This window comes from Sander lucioperca, chromosome 9 (genome assembly GCF_008315115.2).
Source record: "Sander lucioperca isolate FBNREF2018 chromosome 9, SLUC_FBN_1.2, whole genome shotgun sequence".
Taxonomy (NCBI): domain Eukaryota; kingdom Metazoa; phylum Chordata; class Actinopteri; order Perciformes; family Percidae; genus Sander; species Sander lucioperca.
The window spans coordinates 3,860,825-3,884,188 of NC_050181.1; the positions used below are offsets into that span (position 1 = coordinate 3,860,825).

General features: G+C 39.6%; 1 protein-coding gene across 4 annotated transcripts in view; it reads left to right on the plus strand.

Moving 5' to 3' along the window:
- Nucleotides 1-1,878: 1,878 nt before the first annotated feature.
- LOC116046141 (zinc finger protein GLIS1) overlaps nucleotides 1,879-23,364 on the plus strand; it is a 43,522-nt gene continuing 22,036 nt past the window's right edge. For 2 of the 4 annotated variants that reach the window (XM_031294373.2, XM_031294375.2), the window contains exons 1-2: nucleotides 1,879-2,008; nucleotides 20,173-21,320. In XM_031294373.2, the coding sequence (XP_031150233.1) occupies nucleotides 20,418-21,320 (903 nt within the window). In that variant the 5' untranslated portion in view covers nucleotides 1,879-2,008; nucleotides 20,173-20,417. Of the gene's footprint in view, nucleotides 2,009-6,297; nucleotides 6,484-20,172; nucleotides 21,321-23,364 lie in introns of those variants that run through there. The other 2 variants (XM_031294374.2, XM_036005323.1) reach the window with 2 other exon arrangements.

The window sequence follows — 23,364 nt, forward strand, 5'->3', positions numbered from 1 at the left end:
AGAAGGAAGGCTGAAACTAAGCGCTCTGAAAACCAAAAACCAAGTCAGAAATCTAACAGCCACGTCAAATCAATTACAAAGTCTACATTCTACCATCTAAGAACCATAACAGGAATCAGAGGATTCATGCCCAGGCAGGACTTAGAGAACCTAATCCAAGCATTCATTTCCAGCAGATTGGATTACTGTAACGGTCTTTTCTCAGGTCTCCAAACAAAAAACGAGAAAATTGAACACATCACACCAGTTCTCAGGTCTCTTCCAGCGTGTCAGAGGGTGCAGCTTAAAGTACTCATGCTGCTTGTCTATAAATCTCTCAATGGCTTAGGACCAAAATACATCTCTGACTATCTTTTACCATATCAACCCCCTCGGCGTCTCAGGTCATCAGGTAAAGGGCTGCTTACTGTTCCCAGAGTACAAACTAAACATAGAGAAGCAACAAACTTCCAGGAGATTTTAGACTTATACAAACTTTGCAACACACCGGCCCTATTTTTGTCAATAACCTAGCTTGGAAATTAGTAACTTTGCCTTCCAAGTGAATCTTTCCACCCACCTCCCCGCAGTATCTTGAATATGTGTGGCTGCATGCATACAAAAACTTATCAAAATTAACCAAAGACAAATTATCAGTAGTGGCCCATAGAGGTCCATAGGGGGGCGACCCTTCTGGCACTTGCCCAAATTCCAGATGGCCGGTCCGTCACTGAGTATATATATACATATATAATTGCATTATCTTACTAGAACAATAACATTAAGGGCATCGCTGGGGTCCTCAATACAGGTAATAGTGGAAATAACATACTAAATATAATAGACGTTGCTCTTGACTTGAATTTATAACTAAGTAATTTAACTTTTTATGGCTTAAAACATGTCTGAAGGGGATATGTTATAATCATTTACTAATGCTTTATGGAGCAGTTATAAGCCATTGTTAACAAGAACTTTTCGGTTGCCAGGTTGTGATACTTCTTTCAAAATTTTATGTTGAGTTTTTTTTTTTTTTTTTTTTTACTTTTTCCACTTTCTCTTAAGCCATCACATTTGCAGTTATAAATTAGTTAGTTTTTAATAAAAGGTAATAAACCATTCAATTTACAGCTATAAATGTAAATTAAAGGTCAAGATGCACAATAAACCAACAGCGAATGTTAGCACATCATCTATGTTTATTGTTAATGAGTCATAAATAAAAGGTTCAATAATGGGGGGGGGGAGAAGCATTCAAATTAGCTCTACCTTTACCAGCTGCAATTTTAAAGTGATGTACACATTAATGCATCAATAATCTAATAATATATATTATTCTGCATAATTAGTACTTTTGGTATGTTATGTATATGTTGATACGGTTGATACCAATGTACTACTAAGTAAGATTTTGAATACAGGACTTTTACTTTAACAGCATATTTCTACACTGTGGTTTTGCTACTTTTACTTACATACAAGATCTGAGTACTTTTTCCACCTCTGTTAATGGCTTACAACAGATCTATACAGCATTAGTAAATTATAATTAACCAGATTATTGACAAATAATTACAATCAAAAGTTTTTGGCTCAATGTGGTTATATTTATCAACCATTTATAAAAGGTGACTTACTGGAAAGTGGTCTCAAAAATCGTGTTGGAATATTATGTAAAATGTGTTACAGATTAAAGTAATGCTAAAAAGTATAGGGATGATGTCAAAGTTTTGAGCTTTGTAGACATTCAGATAAAAAAAAAAAAATCCGTAATTTATTCTTAAAAAGGCACCACTAAGTTAAACAGCAACTTTTATTAAGTGAATTAGCTGCTTCACATCTTCAGTTTATTAGGACTAGAAAAAAAATGTTTGCCCGTGCGTGCGTGTGCGCGCGCGCATAGCAGATGGAGAGAGTGAGCTCGCGGTGCAGAGAGCGCTGCTGTGACAGTGGGAAGCACAATCCGCGTGTAGCCAGCGCGAGGCAAAGACCTACTAACAAGCTGTGAATTATGACTGGACGCAAAACGGTAAGAACAGCCCTCACAATGTCACCTTACTGTTCTTATAATGTGTTTTAAATGTTTAAAGTTTTATAAACCGTGTTGCTATGGAGACAAGTGACAATGAAGATGTCACTAGATTTATGCTGTATTTTAGTTTGTAGTAAACGTTTTAATGCGGATTTCGTGTTTTTACTGTTCAGTTTGATCACCTCAAAATCAACTTTTTCTATTTTGACAATGAGCAAAAATAAGAAGCATTAAGATGTATAGATCACTGTAAATGTTGGCAGCTGTCTGTAAAGTACATGCAACTCCAACTGGCACATGAACCATTGTTTGGTGGACTTGCAACAGCTTTACAACCACTAGCATGCCAAGAGTTTATGATAGGCTAAATGAGAAAAAAAAACTTTCCAAAATGGAGGAAATAGCTCTTGACTGTTGTTAAAAAAAGTTAATAATCAGGTTTAGTTGTACCTCTGTATCGTGGATTACACAATAACTTGTTTTGATTGTGCAACAAGGATTTGAGGAAGGCAATTAATAGATTTGCCGCTCTATACTGTAGTGAACTCTTACCCAAATGTGATATTTTCCCCCTCTTATTACTTATGGGACTCTTCCATTCCACTCCTCTGCAGAGCACTGATTTATGTAATGTTGATGGAATGAAAAGTGCTGTGCAGGGGGTGGAAATCTGGCTTTCTGGAAGCCAAACAGATGAGGAGGCTTGTTTTAATCATTAGTCTCATGGTATCACTAACATGGAGCTTGTGCTGGGGATTCATGGTTTATACTCACAGGCCTCTGCCAGTGCACCCATTGCACAGAGGTGTGTGCAGTAAGTGCTGAGTCACATAATTTCATCATATACCTCATTTAATCATATATATGTGGCATTTAAAGGGGGTAATAAACAAGATTTGTACTGTTCCGTAAAGCACAAAATGACTTAAATATGCCTTTGAGAGGTTGATCAGGTTGTTGATCAGTGCTCAGCAATTATTTAACCAGATGCTCAGATTGTTTGTTCAAGTGCTCAGCTACGAGCAATGAGACAGCAGCGAGCCAAGATTTGTTTCGCCCCAAAAATATTTGTTTGCCCTGGCAGTGTATGTCCACCTCGATTTCACACCAGGGGGAGAAAATAACAAAAGCATTTCAATTTTACTGGATTGTTTTCCTATGCTGACTTTTCAAAATGTAAACATCTGTTTCATAATGAAGTGAATTTATGAACCCCAAAACAGAGTCCATTGAGCCTACAAGAGAGTTGTGAGGTTACTTGTCATTGATTCGATGACTAAATTAATTTAGTCAATTTGTCACTCCACGTATGTGGCAAGAAAATAAAATAACATTGGGTGAGATGAGGACATACTGCCAGGGAAAGCACAGTTTTATAAGGCACACACATTTTGATGCAATACTTTTGTCCAGTTCATTCTTGACCTTAGAAACAGTCGTTGAATCTGCTGAAGACTGTGTGATGCTGACAAATGCTCCCAAACAAGCGAGTAAGTGGACCTCAAGTTTAGATGAATTTTCATGACCTTGGAAATAGTAGTTTGAAAAAATACCTTAACCACTTACAAGCTTTTTCTGGACCTTTCAACCACACAACCATCATCAGCGAATTAATTGTGACAACTCTGGAAAACCTGGAAGTGGACCTTGAGTTAAGATTATTTAGATACTATTTAAGATCCTGATCTCTTCCCTCAGTGACTGTTTTGGACCTGTAATCAGATCACTAAGGGCCCATCCCTTGTTTTTTAGCACCTAGAAAATCTTTGCGGTAGCACAAGAAATGAGAGAAAAACACCTAAATATTAGAACAAAAGTGTATTCATACTTGTCTGCCTCCAGTTAAAGGAACAATTCAATAATTAGGGAACTAATATCTGCTTTCTTGCCGAGAGTAAACGTTAGATGAGAAGCTTAATACCACTCTCATATCTGTCCAGTAAATATGAAGCTACAGCCAACAGACAGTTAGTTTAGCTTAGCATGAAGACTGGAAACAGGGGGAAACAGCTAGCAGCTCCAAAGCTTTGTAATTAACACGTATATTGTCTGCATAAAAATACATATGTAAAAATGGCAATTTGTGTTGTTATAAGGGAATCACATTTTCTTTTACTATTTCTTGATGAACGTGAATGTTTATATGTCCTATGTTTAGGGTTTCGACTGGTTGTCTGGCAAAATCAATCTGAATGCAAGTGGAAAGTAACTAAGTACGATTACTCAAGTTCTTTACTTAAGTACAGTTTTGAGGTACTTGTACTTTATACTTCTACTGCTTTTCAAAACGAAATACTGCAGGCTACTTTTTACTTAACTACATTTTCTTTGACAGACATAGTTAGCCTATTTTTTACACAAAAAAACATATGATATGCTTTTATGATATGATGCAGTACTATAATACTAATCTACCTAGTGGTACAAAAATGTATTTAAATGCTCCTACATGGATTTGTTAGTGATAAAAACAGAATAATATAATGTGCTATGATAATAACACACTTTAAAAGGGGCCATAATGAGTATTTTTACTTTTCACAGTTTAAGTATATTTTGCTGCAAATTCAAAACACCACATGCAGAAGAAATAAATTAAGTTCATGAAAGTAGGGAAATGTTGGATTACTGGAGCACTTTTGATTATGTAATCTTGTTACACCCTCTTCTTACTATATACTTGCATAAAACCAGCTGATGAAAACACCTGTGAAGACAAATTTTCTTTTGTTGACTTTTAGTAAATTTGATTGAAATTTGAGCAACATTTGGATGAATGCATTTTATTACTGCAATTCCCTCTGGTGACCAATAGAGTTCATTTAAAGTCACAGCTTACTTACTAATACCCCTTTAATACTTATGTTTACAAAGATGACCTAATGTATTTAATTAAGGGCTCAAAGTCAAGAGACTCAAATCATATGGGACTTATTAGTGTTAGGCAAGAAACACATTTGCTTTCTCTTACATAAATATTTGTTACCATGAAAAAAACAGCCTGGAGTCTGAATTTGTCACATCCGATCTCAAGGTAGTTTGAACTGCTGTTTTATGACAGCGGTGCCTTTGTTCATACTGATGAAATGGTTCGTCACTTGTTTTTCTCAGCTGCCCAGCCCATACATACCTTTCACGGACATTAACAGTGATTGTCCTACAAGCAGAGCTCATTTTGGTTTGGTTCAGAAATATTATTCCTGGCTGAGAGGTGCGTGCTCTTTTGCAACACCCAAGGGTGACAGAGCTAGGTAATAGGACCCGCTGTGAGTAACAGAGGTAACTGTTTCAACATTGTTTCTGGTGTGTGTTAACTGCAGGCTAATGTCTTTTTTAAATTAAATTTACTTGATAAATTATTTCAAGTCCCAGAACTTTTCTTCTTAGCACAGTCCAGTAAATGAGTGGGATTATAAAAGTTTCATTAATGCACAGAGGGTAGTTTATCTCTACATGATGATTATAAACTCCAGACTCTTGCTTGGGGTTATTCTCACAATACATGAATATAAAACAAATGTATTAAAGCAATGTGCATGCATGTACTTATATGTGAGTGTAGCCTCTTTGATTTGATTCCATATTTAGTTGCATGCAAACCCTTTCTTCTTCCTGGTTAAATGATTTGTTGGACAGTGGTGGAAGAAGTATTCAGGACCTTTAATTAAAGTTGCAATTCCACAATGTAAAAAGGTTACATTACAAGTTAAAGTCTTGCATTTAAAAGTAAAACTGTTAGCAGCAAAATAGTTGGTATGGAAAGTAACCATACCAATAATGTTCTTTAACTGCAAATTAACCAGTAACTACAACATCACATAAATGTAATTTAGAAAACAACTTACATTTTTAATGTGTATACTGTGTGTGTGTATATATATATATATATATATATATATATATATAGAGAGAGAGAGAGAGAGAGAGAGAGAGAGAGAGAGAGAGAGAGCGAGAGAGAGAGCGAGAGAGAGAGAGAGAGAGAGGGAGAGGCTACAGGAAATTTGGGGCAAATGTGCTTGGCTCGAGAGACCACTAACTGCCACACAACGTCAAGTGCCCTGAGTGTGGGAAAACAACAATGTGCATCCAAAGTTAATTGCTCGTTGCCCAGCCCTACTGCTGCAATTTGATTAGAAATTGTCAAGTACTGTTGTCGTCATTAGCTAGCTAGCTAGTAGTTGTCAGACATTAGTATTTCCTTTAAGGAATAGAGTAACTGTGGTCACCATGAACAATGTGGATGATCTTTTACAGCACACATTTAAAAGTATGATTTGAGATTAGTAAACACCGCTGGTAAAAAATGACCAGATTTAATGCAGTTCTCCGGGACAAAAAATTGCTAATGTTAGCTAGCTTAAGAAGACACTTTTTTGCTTCGAAGGGGATGGTACCTGGTCAAAAACAGGGTTTCAGGATCTCAGGCATCTTTCGGAGAGGATTATCAAACATGAAAGTAGCAGGAAAACAAGGTAAAATTGGGCAAACAGCTAGCTAGCTAACGTTATAACTGACAACGCAAACAAATGGGGAATTGAGCAGTTTAATGTTTAATGTTAACAGCAAACTGAGGAACGTTATATGCTCTGTAGGATTATCACCTGTGTTAAACTATGTGTGGAATGTAAAAAATAGCGCATTATGTCAAATTGTGTAATTTTCTGCTTTAGGATCTTTGCAAAGTATTTGTTGCCCCATGTGTTGGTGTCCTGATTAATGTAAGTCCAATATTCTCTCTCCTGTTTGCTCTGTTTTTAAATATCTGTCTCTTTATTTGCTAAATGCCCCACTGTGTTCACCAGCTGGTCTTCATCTGTCTGCTGTTTGGTGTTGGGCAGGTAGCTAGTGTACAGTGGGTTTATCAGAGCTTTTTTTTGCTGAAAACAGCTGCCTGCTGCTGAAAACTGTGTTGATGAGAGCGGTGAGAGTGAACCAATATAGTAAAGATGTTGGCCGCACAACCGAAACAATTATTCAAAATAGACAAACACTTTTTAAACTGTAGAGTTGGTGGTCATTCTCTGTGGGTTTGCAACTACGAGCGACCCCTTCAATGTTTACTGGTACTGGCAGACTTGAACCCAAAAGCACAACAATGAGACAGAGTTTGTAAAGAAAGTTCTGTTTTTTTAAACAGTTAAGGCAGGTTCAAAACCACCCAGGCTAACAAATGCAAGGAGGGGCAGGCAGAACCCAGGTCCAAAAAACAGGGTCAGAACAGGCAGATCAGGAAAATAAACTAAGTAACACCAGAGACCTTGGCAGTAAAACAAAAGACAATCTGACAGGGACTAAGTGAGAGTGGACTGGTATGTATGGTGAGGGACTAAGTGAGAGTGGACTATATATAGTGAGGGACTAAGTGAGAGATAGCCAGGCCTGATGAAGAAGCAAGATCTGAAATGACAGGAGAGTTAGCGATAAAGCCTAACCAGATGAAAACAAACTAAGAGTTGGTAAAAAAAATGTACGACAGTCATTTACGTTTTAATATAACAAACATTGACTAACACAGCTTTAAGAAGGAGATGCACCTGTGCGTTCTAAGACAGTTTGATAACCTCTTCATCCTACTTTATGAAGACCTGTTTTTTGTTCTAGAAAAGTTTACGGTTTGGAGATGAAGACGCACAGCTTTTAAAAAGGATAACACAATAAAGCTAATTAGTTTTTTTCCCATGAGGTCTGAAGTGGGAGGTCAGAGTTGCAGCAGTTTGATTAAATCAGTGCAGCAGCAGCAGCAGCAGCAAACTATATTGGTAAATAAACTCAACAACCAAGAGGAATACTCCTTACAAAATGAGAATATTATTATGGTAAACTTAAAAGTATATGTCTTACAGAGCATGTTGTCACAGCCAGTAGCAACATAATGTAGGCTACTGTTTTTGCATGAGTTAGTGTTGGGACGCGTACACTAAAGAGAGGGCCATGCAGAGGGAGTTGTTGCAATACAGTTTAAATATTATTACTGGGAACAACCTAAAACTAACATACAAGCATAACAAATGGAGCAGTTAAATTAAAGAGATCTGTCAAGATTAATGACGCCTCGCAGAATCGGCAAAGCAGATGTAGCCTACACATAGCTTTCCTCGTTTCATCTGCTCCCAGAGGAAATACGAATTTACATTTCAAAGTTTTAGTACAAAAAATAAGAGGGTTTCAAAGGATTCAGAGGTCCAGTTGGAGACACGAGGAGAAATGTTTAATAGGAACTAAAATCTAAAATGTTTTCAGTGTTGCTCGGACCGAAAACTGTTGTTTTAGCAAGAATACATGTTGTAAAGTTACAACCCTAACCTGGAACAAGTGTATTTTTACAGTATTAATTCATTTTTGAGTGATTTAATAAGCTTTTTATCCTTTACCGTACTCTCTTGGCTTCTTTCCCTCCTCCAATTCCAAATGTATTTGCAATATCACTCCAAAACTTTCACTGTCCTTTTTTAGAATCTACTGTTGTCTGCTAACAGTGGTATGGCACAAATCAGGGACTTTTCAACACATCCATTGTCTCACCTGTACAAATAACTAAATCAGGAAGCAAGGAAACAAATGCATCAGTACTGGTTATTAGGTTATTCAGTAGTTTTTGTAACGCAATTTAAGAAAGTATTCTTTTCAACATACTGTACTTATGTTTTTGTATGACAAAGGTGAAATACCAGAATGTATCTGTGGTGTAGCCAGACCTTACTCCACAGTGCTGCAGAGAGTAATCTTGCACTGCCAGCCTTACTCCACAGTGCTGTGGAGTAAGGCTGGCAGTGTGAGATTACTCTCTGTGTGGCTGTTTCTCAAACTGAAGGCAATGCTCCATTCATCAGCAAGCTAATTATGAAAGTATTTTGGGTAGTTAGGCACGTTACATACCAATATTAAACCACTATGAAACACTACTGGCAATTTTGTCAAGGGCTGCTTTTCCTCTGATTGTTTTCTCTTTGATGATGTTTGTTGTTGTTGTTGCTGATTTTTCTTTTATGGTAGCTGTATTTCACTCTTTTAATGACACAATTGCTTCAAAGTTCACTGTTCACCTGACAACTAGTGGACTAAACCATGTGAACCTTTTAGAGGGGGGAGGCTTCTGAGAGGCTCTAATATTATTTTGGGTACATGAAATAGTCATGGGCGTAAATCTGATCTAACAGTAGGGGGGGACAATAAAATGTTCATAATGTAAATTAGTGAGCCACTGGTAAAGTTCATCTGCTAACCCTGACAGCCACACACCTCCAAAAATATTAACTAAGCTCAACACACTTGCCTGAGACTCTACACCTGACTGTCCCTGGTCTCCCTGTTCCTCAGGTCTTTCTGTCTCCTTTGCCTGTGACATAGTGGCGTTAGTATTTCCATAAGCACCCATTCTTATAAAGATGTTACCAAATTGTCTTGATATATGAGGACTTCTTGTACTTACTTGGCATTTTGGTGTAAGCCTACTGAAAAAGGATCTTATGTCTGTTTTCTTTTCTCTGTCATTTTTAACAACAACACAAATCTTTAACGTCAGATGTCTAAATATGAGTTCATAGGTTCACCACGCGGTCTATAATTATAAAATGATCTTGCATCCTCCACATAAATATTAGGTTTAGTCTGGGACAGAGGATATATATTTAACTGATCAGCCACTTAACTTCATATTGAGCAAAACACAACTGTAGATCTTCAGTATTAACCCTAATATCAGTTCACACACATAACGTTAGGCTTATTGCCGTGGTAACGTTAGCTGTAGTGGGTGCATTTCTATCCAACAAGCTATAAGCTAGGTAACGTTACATTATATTACACTAACATAGCGAACTTTTTTGTCATGACTAATTTATTAATTACTCAGCATCATTTCTATTTGAGAAAAGAACAACTTGATGTTAAGTGAATAAAATAGCCTTGAACAGCCTACTTAATACATTCCACAACTAACGTTACTACCAGTTCGTTCTCTCATTCTCTCCCGTGGACCGCCGGACTTGTTGTGTGTGGGTACAGCAGGCAGCGGACCAAACCACTGTGAGGCAAGGGAGGGGGGACTTAAAATGTTTCTAATCTTTAAAAGCATTTTTTGGGGTTTGTATTGTTTTACTGCTTACACAGATATTTTAAGTATACATTATTATGTTATATACAATACACAGAATTGTTTTAGTGATATTTCTAGGGGGGGACAACCCTTAGATGGGGGGGGGTCCTGACCCCCTCGACCCCCCTGCGATTTACGCCCTTGGAAATAGTCCGTCAAACTATTCATTCAGCCAGCAATAACTTAGTTCCACTATTCCCCTCACTATTACACTCCTGTCTGCTAGTTCTGTAAAATGAATTCTCCCATGACATCATATGGAGGAGTGCTGCATGAAGAGCTGGAAAGTATTGCTTGATGTAGTCCTGCCTGATCTGAACGTAGCACGATAAAAATCTGCTAGATGCAAAACATAATCTATTTTCATAAGGTTCCACAGACCAAATACCACCCAAAATTTATTTTAAAAGACACGTAGGAGTCAGTTAGTACCCACCAAACCAGACTCAACCCATTGCAGAAGAGTTTTAACAGACGTCTTGTCAAGCTGCTCCTATTTCAAGACGTTGGCAGGCTGTTGAGTCCAACTCGAGTCCATAGGCGCTGCTGCTATTGGCCTTGCTGTATCTGGTTCACGGACTCTGCTCACACTGTCTTGTGGTTTGGACTGAGCGACTGTCATTTCACTGGAATTTCCTGCCATCTGCGCTCAGTCAAAGTTTCTCACAGATGCACACCTGCTAGTAAATCTTTACGTCTGCCAGGAGGAGAGCACAGAGGGATAGGTGAGCACTGATGAAGGAAGAAGGAGAGATCTACACCCACCTTTTGGCTTCAGTTTAGAAATAATGAAGAAAAAAAAACTCACTTGTTTGTGTAGGAAATGTGATTTTGTTTGAAGACAGCACTATTGCTGACACTGAGACAGAACTATGAGAGAGCCTGTGTTAACACCAACCTAAGAAAATAACAAACATTCACATATCCAGCACTCATAAGTAATTTCCTGCACTTTCAGTCTCATGGTTATATTTATTTGTTACGAGTACTTAAGTCTTATTTTAAAGAAAAGTTCGATATTTTGGAAAATACGTTTATTCGCTCTTGCCAAGAGTTAGATGGTTAGCTTAGCTCTGCATAAAGACTGGAAACAGAGAGAAACAACTAGCCTGACTTTGTCTAAAGGTAACAAAATCCATCTACCAGCACAGATTTAGTATTACAGTATGTATTATGTACATTACTGGCTGCTGCAGAGGCTGATTATGGTTGTTATGACAATGGCTGTGGCACATATGTTTATAATGGGTCTAACATAAACTAAACTAAGCTAAAATCTATAGCTGTTTGGGGCGCTTTTACCACAGGACAACAAGCAGTTAACTATTTTGCCTAATGGTAGTCTGTTCTTGGTGTTTTCTCCCGTAAGCCAGAGTGTATTTCACCAATGTTTCTGACAGTGAGTTGCTGTGACTTAGGTATGTGACGCAGTTATGTCATGGCAGTTGTATTGCTCAGGACCCAAGGAAGCGCAGTGTGAGTGTGAAGTTGATGAGATGAGCGATTCTCGAGAAAGCTGCAAGCTGCAATACAACAGGCCAAGCAACTGGGGGACTGCCCATTTCTCTGACACTCCATTGTTCTGACCTCTCAATAACCCTACAGCCCACTAGTCCGACGTCACTTTGGTGGCGAAATTACGAATCCCTCTATAGCCACTAGGGGTGGAATGGTACACAGAAGTCACGGTTCGGTTCAGACATCACGGTTCGGTACGAGTTCGGTAGAATGGAGGGAAAAGCAAAACAAAAATGCAGAAGGCAATTTTTTTTATTGTGCATGTCTCAGGCTGTACCACCTAGTGTCATACAGTCTCTCCCCTGAGCTAGCTGCAACAGCCTGTTTGTGTAAAGTGGGATGTAAACAGTAAACAATAAGTACCCCACATCATCTCCAGATTCCATCTGTAACTTGTAAACAAAATAACACAATCAGCTATAACTGAAACTGAAAATACAGCATCTCTGTTCTCTGCAAAGATGAACTAAATTATCTGATTAATGCAATGTTATCACGACGTCTCCCGGCCACTTTTCACCGCAGAAAGCTGCTCCCTGCCTGGCTAAAGCTAACCCTAATCTACAACAGCAGTCTTATCCACCACTCTCTCGTCTGTACTACTGTAACTGACTGGGAAACCAAAGTTTTCCCAAACTTCTTATAGAGGCCGGCGGGTCCTCTAACTCTTTAAACTGCATACATAGGCGGAGCTTCAGAGCTAAGGCAGAGCTAGGTGTCCTTAAAGAACCCGCGTATCTAACAGTAGTTCCGCATTACATTAGTTCCACATTACGTTAATTAATTTGCACGCAAGTTTTATTTATTTTTATACCGTGTATTCTCCGTGTAAATTCATGTACCGAACCGTGACGCCCGTACCGTTTTGGTTCAATACAAATACATGTACCGTTCCACTCCTAATGGCCACACCAAGACCCGCCCTACGAAGCAGCTCAATTGGTTGGGGTTAGGCATTTGACCTCGAGTGGTTAAGGTTAGGATAGCCGATTGGTCAGGGGACAGGACCTGTACAAATGGGGTTATGTTACCTTGCGTAAGCATGGACACCTGGCCAATAAATGCTATTGAAGGGCGGGTCTTGGCGTGGCCATAGTGGGATTCGTAATATCGCTGGTGGACTTCGGACTAGTAGGCGGTAGGACCAAAGGGAATTTTTCAGGTTATTGAGAGGTCGGAACAATGGCGCATCGGAGAAATGACATGGCACCAGCAACTGACCCGTTCCGAACAGGCATGTTTTGAACGGTCAATGCACTAGTGTGAAAAAATTAAGAAAGAACATCCTGTAAAAATGAACAATAAGAAAAACTCTGCTGTAATCTTGGATACACTAGATTTGACATTTCTAAAAGCGTTATTTAGAGTATCAACACTCTCACCATAGAAGAGCCCCAGGAGGATCACTGTGTCTAAAGTTACCAGCAATTCAAGCCTCTTGCAAAGATGACATGCATGATTTCTGATCCAATAACACATTCTTATTTTGTGCAACATGAGACTGTGTTATTCACCTGCTCCCACTGATTTTACTTTGACCCAAACTGCCTCTCAAAATCTGGAAAGTGCCAAAGAATTTTTTCTGGCAACAATCGAAAAAAAACAAAGTAGCCTGCAGTATTATAGAATTGGGAGTGTTCACACATCAATGATACAAATGATCACATTTATCAAAATAACTGAGAATTTACCAGTGCAGATACTGAGTTTTAAAGTCTTCAGCACAGTGTAGCCACATTGATCACGTACATGACTTGAGGTCAAGCAGGGTTAAAACACTTATAGGATGTGTGTATGCTTCAGGACATTGTTGATATATTGAGGTGGGCGATACCACAAAATATACCAAGTAATGCCAGACCCAGAATCATAAATATCGATAAGATACCAATACTTTTTTATTTTTAAAAGTGACTGCTGTACTACCATGTAGCTTAGAAAAATGTTACATGATTTATTTGGCAAATTTATTACTATAAGGCTATTTCCGAACACATTTTAATCACCACTGAGTATAAAACATTGGGTATAATGACTGTTTTCTTTGTTACAGAGATTATAATTATTTTACACTCACATGCATGTTAAAATCCAAGACTATGGTATATAACAAATATTGGATATATCCAAAAATGTGGATAAGATAAGTTGGATTGTCTCAATACCAACATGTCTCCTTGTCCCCCTGGTAAACGTTGAGGTTATTTGCTATGTCCCTCGATTGGATCGTGATTTGTGGCTTATTGTTCAGAGGGAATTACTCAGAAGAAAATACATTTTGCCTTCCCCTCCTGCATCATGTCTGTCTCTTCCAGCTGGAGTATCGATATAACCAGGGATGGAAGAGTAATCCCCTGCTCTGTTTGGGGTCTTGTGGTGGTTTTACATTCCTCACTTCATTTTCAAGCTGTTTTTCCACAGTCATCAGTGGTTTTGTCACCTGGACTTTGCGAAAAGCCTCCAAATTTAGACATGACTTAGTGGTATTGGCATTAGTGGTATTGGCATCAGCATTGAAATGGTATTGCGGCAGCTTCTGAAAACTCACTTGGATGGTGCAGAGGTTTTTAGCTTGGTATGTCTTTGAATTTCTGGAAAACTTGTCATCGACACCTTTTTCTGTAGACTTGGCTGCAGGAATCCGACTGGCACACCAAGTCGTGATGTCCAGAAACGAGGTGGCAACTTGCAGGCCCTTCATGAGTGGCGTTAATGTCTTCAGACTCCTGGAACACCTGGACATTGGAGTGACCTTACTGTCCACAGGTGTTTGACTTCCTGTTTGTACTCAAGGTCAACGTTAAGTTCTCGTTCAACCTTTTATGTGAAACTCAGCTTCACAGGTCATTCAGTCTTCATGCGAAAACCTATGTTTTATAGATATCTTGAGTTTGTTCTCAGCGTTATTCACATGAATGACTTTGTACTCAGTCCAGTTTTGGGGGGACGGGGGGGTGGTATCGTTCACCTAATGAACAGTCTGTTTCTTTGTGCAGCTCTGCAGCTTTGAGTGTCAGATCAGCAGCTTCAGGTTGGGCCTCCAGTATAAATAAATGTTTCAGGAGACTCCACCTCATGATCCTCTTCTCAGCTGAAGCGGTTTGACAGCTTGTGTTGCTGTGAAATCTTTATAGTGGTCAAAGACGCAACAACAGAACATTTTGCTCAGCTGTTATGCATATTACATAGAAAGTACAGCCTGTTTTGGAAGAACAAACTCCTCTCCATATCCTATAATAGTCTGACCTAAATTGACCCCCTATTGTTTGAACAGAAAATCCAGCTGTTCATCCCAGATTGTGTTCCAAACTCATGTGTTTGATTTGAAAAGATGACGTTTATCTTTTCATTGCATTACTTCTTTGACTGTGAAGCAACTTTCTTTTTGAGTCATGCCATATAGATTAATGTATTCAGAGTTGTGTCTTCTGATGGCGATAAGGATAAGGTAAACTAAATGTGCAGGGATTTCCTACCAGTTGCTATAAAAAAGATTGTCTGTGTAAAAAGCCTCAGCTGTAGTGGTGGATGAAAGAAAAAAAACATTGCTGTTTAGGAGGGTCAAGAGGGCCTGAAGGTTTGTGTGGTTTCACACTTTCTGTGTAACTGAATTAGGTGATGAAAACTGTCTGGGACACAGCTACAGACATATAGTATAATGTATTTGTGTGTAGATTATTGTATTTTGACAATACATTACAATGCATTGGTTTGTCCAAATCAACAGTAAGTGCAACCTCATCACATACGTGTGGTCCTCCATGTTTCCTTCCACTTCTTCAAACTTGCCGGGGCCGGGAAGCTACGATACCCATTGCAGCATTAGCAGCACCTGTGAGTTTATCATGTGACAGCGAAAACGCGAAAGGCGGAACAGTATGTCCTGTATGTCTCTGACCGGCTAACATATTTCAAGATGGCGCATGAATATGGAGCATCTACCCCAGTTCATGCGAATGCAAATGTAAAATTTCAAGCCAAAAGGAATACTTGGAATTGATGGTGGTGGTAAATATTCATGAAAAAGGACAAGTTTGTGAACGGGCAACACAGATTTTGATAATGAACTAAACACGTTACACACTGGACCTTTAATGGTTTGCCAATACCAACATATCTGTAATAATCTAAAATTGGTAGATTTTATTTGCCATACCGATATATCAGTTGGGCTTAAATCAGAATGAAAGTTTATGTCTGAGGATATTGAGAGTGTTATAAAGAGTGTGGAGGTCACAGGGGAAGCAACGGTTGCCCTAAAGCTTTGAGAAGTGGAATTGTATTCGCAAGGTTTGTTTACCTGAAATGTTTGAAAAATTGTGGCTGGGGAAAATGAGTAAGTAATACTCGTCTGTCTCTGAAAAACTACTCTCGCTTTTAATCTCCACCTGCACAGTAGAAACTGTAGTGTTTCTGTAAGTTTCAAATGTGTGAATGTGTGTAAGAATGTAAAGCAGGAGGCTGTGCTAACTCAATTTCCTTTGGATAAATAAAGATTAATGACCAGAAAGAAGATAGTAAATTGTGATTTATTAGTACACTTATAGACCACAAAATTGGTTTCACAGGATTAACCTGTTTTGATAATGGAGACCCTGAGGCACAACTTATTTAGAGAAGTGTAAACTCTCACCCTCCAGCCAACTTTTTCTGTTACAGGGAACTTACAGGGACTCTCATGTCATTTATAAAAACACAAGCAACAGTTTTGAAACTAGTTACATAATTCACATGTTTTCTTTAATGGTCAGCCAGCCACATTTATGAGAGTTTGTTCTCTTGCAAACATATTGTCCTAACCTAATATATACTGCACCTGTGAGTATTTCAACCCACAAAATTTGTCCCCATGTATTTCTTTAAATCCAGGAACTAAGATTTACAACACTTATTTTCCCTCTCAAACACATTAAATCTCATATGATTTATATAGAAATGTAATAAAAAGCAACATCAGGATTGCAAATCAGCACCTAGGAACACATGATGCTAATTCCATATGTCTTAGGGGTTCTGTTATTAGTAGTGATGAGAAGTTTCATACTAAATAAAATGATAGTTACTCCTTGCTCAAAATAAATGACAAAACCAACTTTACATGCACCAATGCATGCATATAAAGCCATATCTGATTACATACTATACATACAGTAAAGGTGGTGTGTATACCATCACCTACCTGGCAGAATAAATTACCAAATCTTTGCAAAAATTATTTAATGTTTATTTGTATAGGAACAGGCATATGACTTGGGCCAACATACGACAGCATTTATAACCTAAGCTAATTTGCAATGCCCTTCCCTAGATTTAACTCCCTTTATAATTCTTCATTAAAACATTTGAAAAGTTTTTTTGAATTTGTTTTATTTATAGGTGCCAAATCCAGAGGTACCTAGCATTACACCTGCATTATTCTGTTGTTGTTGTTGCTGTTGTTTTTTGGCCATTTGGGGGCAGCGGATCAAGCTATGAACACAACAGGTATTATCATCTATTCCCATTTGTCACTACGAGCAACACCTGTCACATTACACATAGTCATTTGATCCATTGTTAATAAAAAAATATTGATTAGTGCAGCTTTAAAAGCTTTTAAAGCAACACCCCAAAACAAGTTTGCGGCTATTTCAATGTACCCAGTGCCATGGATACGCATTGTTAAGCCTCTGTCCTGATTGACAGGTCGGCATGTTGCCACGTCCCTATCATGCTGTATTGACGAAGACTTGAAACTAGTGATTAAGGCCATAAACTCGTGAGAAAAATATTTCTTAAGGTAATAAATCAAGTGAGAAATAGGGTAATTTCCCCATAGACTTAGATATAGAAAGACTACTTTTTTGGAGACTGTGGAGTCGCACCCTGCTGGAAATAGATAGAATGCAGGTTTAAGGCACCTTATTGGCTTCACTTTTCAGGCACGGAAGTTGCCGCTTGGTGCCTGCCTAGCCACTGTGCAATACCATCAAGGGTAATTTAGGAAAGATAGGATTAGGAAACTGGATTTTGTTGTGTTCACATCTCTCTCTTCAATAAGGATCTTTTTCCCATGTTTAACTTGAACCAAAAAGCACAAAATAAGTTTGTAATTCAAGAACCAAAGTGCTTATTGTTGAGACAAGTACACATTTGCTTGTCCTAAAATGCCACAGCTGTGTTTAGCTAACCTCAGCAAGTGAGTCTTTAAAAGACACCACATGAGATGAGCCTGCTATTTTATAAGGTTTGCTGGCTCAGTTGAGGCTTTGTGGGACATTTTTCTTAGTTTTACTGTCTAACTCTTCTTTCTGGATCAGGACCAGAGTGGTTTGTGAACAGACACTGCTAAAATAAAATCCCCTTTATGCTATATTTGCTGCTGTATTTCACTTGGATTCAGACGGATTTATGGCAGAGTGGATGTTTACACAAGTCTTGGTTTGTTGCTGAAAAGCACCAGTTAAAGATCATTATCATTTATCAAATGATTGATTGTTGTGAATTTAATGTTTTGTTTGCATCTGAAATCCCACTGTCTGGCCTCAAAAACTCTAATATTGGTTTTAGTTCTCAGATCACCTACTATGTTGCAATTTTGCAAAGTTTCAAACATACCAAACCACTTATGCTACACTAGAATCAATAATACTGTTCAACTTGTTGACACACGGACACATCGCAACCTCTCTAATTAAGATTCAACCACAGTTCCCATGACTGCTCTGCTACATGACTCTGGTGGGGGGGAACTCCAGCGATTTACGGGAAGAATCATAAAACTGTAAACCAGACTATACCAGGAAACTTTCGGCATGAACCTACACTTAGTGACTCCTTCGTCAGCTAATATAACTACAGAAGTGAACTTACTCATCATCTTAGCTGTGTCTGGTTTCTGGCTCATATAATATCCATCCCATTGAATCTTTCCGATGACTAATTACACGTGGCGGGGATCCTGTAAATTAGATCATCAATATCTGGCAGATGGCAGAAAACACTGGAAATAAGGTCTTTTCTAATAAACACTCAATGACTATTGCACAGTAGAGCTACTGTATATGTGACAGGGGTGGGGGAACTTCCGTTTGACCCACTATTTTCCAGTCTCCCTGTCCTGCAGGACTAGCTAGCAGAGAGATGTGGTCCATTACTCGTCCTCTGTTAACAAGCATCTGGACCAGGTTCCAGGCAATCGGCTGCTACACAACGCCTGGCTGTTTGCTACAAGGGTGGCCTTAATGCCTGAAGGGATGAATCAGCCCCGACTGTTACAGCAGCTCAAAGGAAACCAAATATACACTCGCTGCAGCGACAGACTCAGAGCTGTTTGATTGAAGCCTGCTGACAAGAAGGTCGGACACGCTGTTTGTTTTGGTTTTACTTCATCTGGGACCTTCTCTGCTGGTCATCTTGGTCCATTTGTTGTTAATGATTGAACACAGAGTTGCTGATGGCTGGAAATGAGGGAATAACTTTCAGAGTGTGACACATTTTGGGTTTTATGTTTCAACCCTTCGAATGGCATGGCAAGTTGTCACAGCAGCTGAGTCATAGCTTTGCAACATTGCAATAAGAAAATCCTGAGGGAGTTTAGCTAATATTAGTTCACAACAGTGGTGGAATGTGTTATGTGCATTTACTCAAGTACTTACTTACTTACTTATTTACAGTAGCCTTTTGTGGCTAGTATTATTGCGGAAATGTACTTAAAGTATCAAAAGTAAAAATGTAGAGGAGTAAAAAGTACATTTCCCTCTGAATTGCAGTGCAGTAGTAGCATCAAATGGTAGAGTGCAAGTACCTCAAATTTGTACTTATACTTGATTAAATGTACTTAGTAACATTCCACCACTGTCCATAAGGAGCTGTGTGAAGTCTGATGAAGTGATTTTACTTGAGTCAGCTATGATGAGCTTATATAAAAAAAAAAAAAAAACATAATTTGGGAAGGCTTTGGCTTGTGAGCTCTTACAAAGAAGTAGTGTCTAGTTGGGACATCATGACCATTTCAGATGTCTAGTTGTTAGCACTTTTACCAAAGAGACATTTCCCCTACAAACTTCTCAGATGGGTTCATTTAAATAACTGTTCAAGTCTCTCAAAATATATACAGAAAAGAGAAAAATCCAAAAATGAATACAGATTTATCTTGTGACCCTCAGGAGGGACCCGACCCCAAGGTTGGGAACCACTGGATTAAAGTACTTTACTGTATGTCAAGAAGTTAAAACTAACACATCAGCTAATTAACTAATACATTAGTATCAGCAATCTAACAATGTAAAATATGAGCCACAGGAGACATTCTTTTTACTTTTGATACTTTAAGAACATTTTGCTGATAATACTTCTGTCTTTTTACATAAATAGGATTTTGAATCTTTTACTGTAATGGAGTATTTTTTTAAATTTTTTTATCAGTACATTTACTTAAGTAAAGATAGGTATTTCTTCCCCCGCTGGTTCTTAATGCTGTTATGTGATATGTTTCAGAAAGTGTTTTGTATTTGTGTTGTTTGTCTCTCAAGATGACTCATGTGGGTTTGGTTTCTTTCTCCAACAGCGCAGCATGAGAGATGACTGACTACGCTGCAGCTTGGAACAAATGACAGAAGATTACACATGCTGGGGTTGAAATGAGAAGATGCCAGCAGCTGAAAATGAACCTAATTTGATTACATTTGAGAATTGAAAGATGCTGGAGATTGGTTTCCCTCCAATGGATTCCTAAAGTTGTTCCAAGAGAATCGGCGTCAACGATTTTACTGAAAGGATCTCTTGGTGGAAGTCAGCGAGCGGGGGGCCAGGATGTGGCCCCCTGACCTCGGGCCTCCAGACGTCCAGCTGACTCTTCCTGGTTTTGGCAGTGTGTTTGAGGATGCGGAGGACCTTCAGGCGCCACTGTCATCTGGTGGCTTCTGTCAGTCCTCGATACATTCAGGTGGTCAGGGTGTGTGCTGTCTTCCAAGGTCTTCCCTGTCCCTGTCCTCGCTGAGCCGGGACCTCACCTCCCTGCTCAGCTGTAAGACCGCTGGATCCCACATAGAAAAGCCTATGGAGGACTTTGCTACCACAGCGCACACAGATCCTAAAAACAACACCCAAAGGTATAGCTGTTACCCCCAGCCCTCCCTCCCTTTATCCTATGTGCTCACTAGCTGTGCCACTTCGCCCCCCTTTGGCTCGCCACCCTCCTCTCTTTCCTCTTCCTCCTCTTCATCAGCTTCATTTTTTACCTCTTCGTTGCCTCTTTCTGATGCACCTGGTGGAAACAAGACTCCTAATCTACAACGAAAGATACAGGAGGAGTATCGCTCAATAAAACAAGAGCCTGCAGATGATTTCTCGCCATGTAAGAGGGAACCGTTTCAAGTTAACAACCAGCAAGGGGAGATGTTTTATGCGGGCCAGCCCCTCCAAGGTCAGGACAGCACCTCACTTAATTTCCCGAGGCTTAACGGACCCATAGGCCACAACCCCACAGTGGACCAACAGGATCAGCCATGCCACTGGATCGACTGTAGTGCCACTTACAGCAGTCAGGAGGAGCTGGTGAGGCACATCGAGAAGGTGCACATCGACCAACGCAAAGGGGAAGAGTTTTCCTGTTTCTGGACCGGCTGCGTGCGGCGCCACAAACCCTTCAACGCCCGCTACAAACTGCTCATCCACATGAGGGTCCACTCTGGAGAAAAACCCAATAAATGCATGGTGAGTTTGTTTCTGCCCTGTGGAGTATACCTGACCACTAGAGGTGTTATAGAGCAATATATTTGGAGTAATCAAACTGCTAGTCTATATCCACGACCTTCCACTTCCGGGATTACTCTGTTGCCGACGAAAATTTCGCCGTATGTCCTTCTTTTCAGCCGGATGTCCGTTACCATACGCATTCTATATGTTGGAATTTTGGACTGTGGTCGATTTATGAGCACTGTGGTTAACTGCAGGGTAAATCAAGACAGGTAGCTAGACTATCTGTCAAATCTGAGTTTTCTGTTGCACAACTAAAACAACTTTTGAACATACACATGTTCCACCAAAACAAGTTAATTCCTGAGGCTATTTTGCAGTGGCAGCGGGGCTCATGCGGCGCCAGAATGCTGTGTGGTCTTACTAGCCAGACCCTCCTCCGCAGCACTGTTGAGGAAGGTCTGGCAATGCGAGACTATCAAACTGCCAAACTCTGCAACGCAGCTTCACCAACACTGCTGCAATCATTTCTTTGTCAATCAAAACTAGGGATGCACCGAATCCAGATTTTTGGGGTTTGGCCGAATACACTGGTTAAGATTCTGCCGAAACCGAATACCGAATCTTAGCCCCATCCTCAGTCCATTAACACAGTAAACACATTAATGAAGTAAACAACGTCCACAGCCTCTAAAATAGTTAAATGTGTAACCAAGGGTTTCTCATATCGTCTAGACTCAGGTTTGGCTTTAAAATAAAGACACAGGCTTCCAATGCCGGAACCAAGACGGCACTGCACGTCTCACTTTATTCCACCCCGACACAGTCAACCGTCAGAAAATACAACACTTTATTCACTTTAGTTTTTTCTGTCACAATAAAAGCTCTATGTTTACTGTAACTTCCTCTTAACCTTCAACTGAGAGGTTACACAATAAAATACCTTACAAATGTAACAACTTAATGTTGAATTCACACGCTCTTTTTACATCGTAGGAAAGCACATCACTATCGCCAGATGAGTGACAATTTAGTTTGTCAAATTTTCGCTAACCAGTGTATGATGAAGGCATGTTGGGTGGGTGAAATTAGAAAGCTAACATAAGCGAACAAGCAGCAGTCGCTCCACTTCCATTGTAGGGAGACTCCGAGAGAATAGCTGTGACTGTTTTTGCCGTACCTGGGGTTGCTGCGTTTTGGCTGCTGTCTGTGGATTCCTTCATGCACGGCTCGTATTCTTTCGGATGTTTCATACGCAGGTGTTTTGGCAGCGGCAATGTTGTGTGTTGTTGGGGTCCTTGCCGCCGTGGGACAGGTCGCCATTGCAGGTTGGGCATGTGGCTCAGTTTTGGTCGCTTTCTTTTGGCTGGGGGTGCAGCCGGGTGGCGCTTTTTCTGCTCGCGAGTTCCATTTTCACTTTCTCACAGCCTACTGCATTGAACGGTCCACCTACATTACGTCGACCAGCGTAACGCGCGCATTGCAAGCGTAGGGTTCGGTTCTGTGGAAAAAAAATCTAAGGTTCAGCAGAAACCGAACACTGTCAAAAAGCCCAATATTCGGCCGAATCCGAACCCGAATCCTGGATTCGGTGCATCCCTAATCAAAACTTCAAATGGGCCATTTAACAGGTTTTGAAAGGCATTAACATGTTTGCAGTACGTCTCGACTTCACTCTGCAGCCGATGATCAAGAGTCTGTTAGACAGAGAGATGATCCAACGGTTTCCTCTCCTTACGACAGGTTTTCCCTTACTCATGCATGCCAGAGGAAGAAACATGGCAGCGTTGAATGAATGGAAGATGTGTCTGTAGCACTGAGTATCCAAAAACCTGCTGATCGCCCTGTAATTATTCTGACAAATGCAATTAATTTATAGTTATTAAGTAGTGATGTATTAAACTGACAAATCATTAATTCCTATGAAAACTCTGTTCCCATAGAGAAACTTGTTCCTGCCTTTTGAAGTCTCTTGTATTCTGAAACATGAACACATAGTTTTAATCCCTCAATCCTGGTTAATACGGTGACTCTTGTGGTTACCCTGGTAACAGCAAGTGAG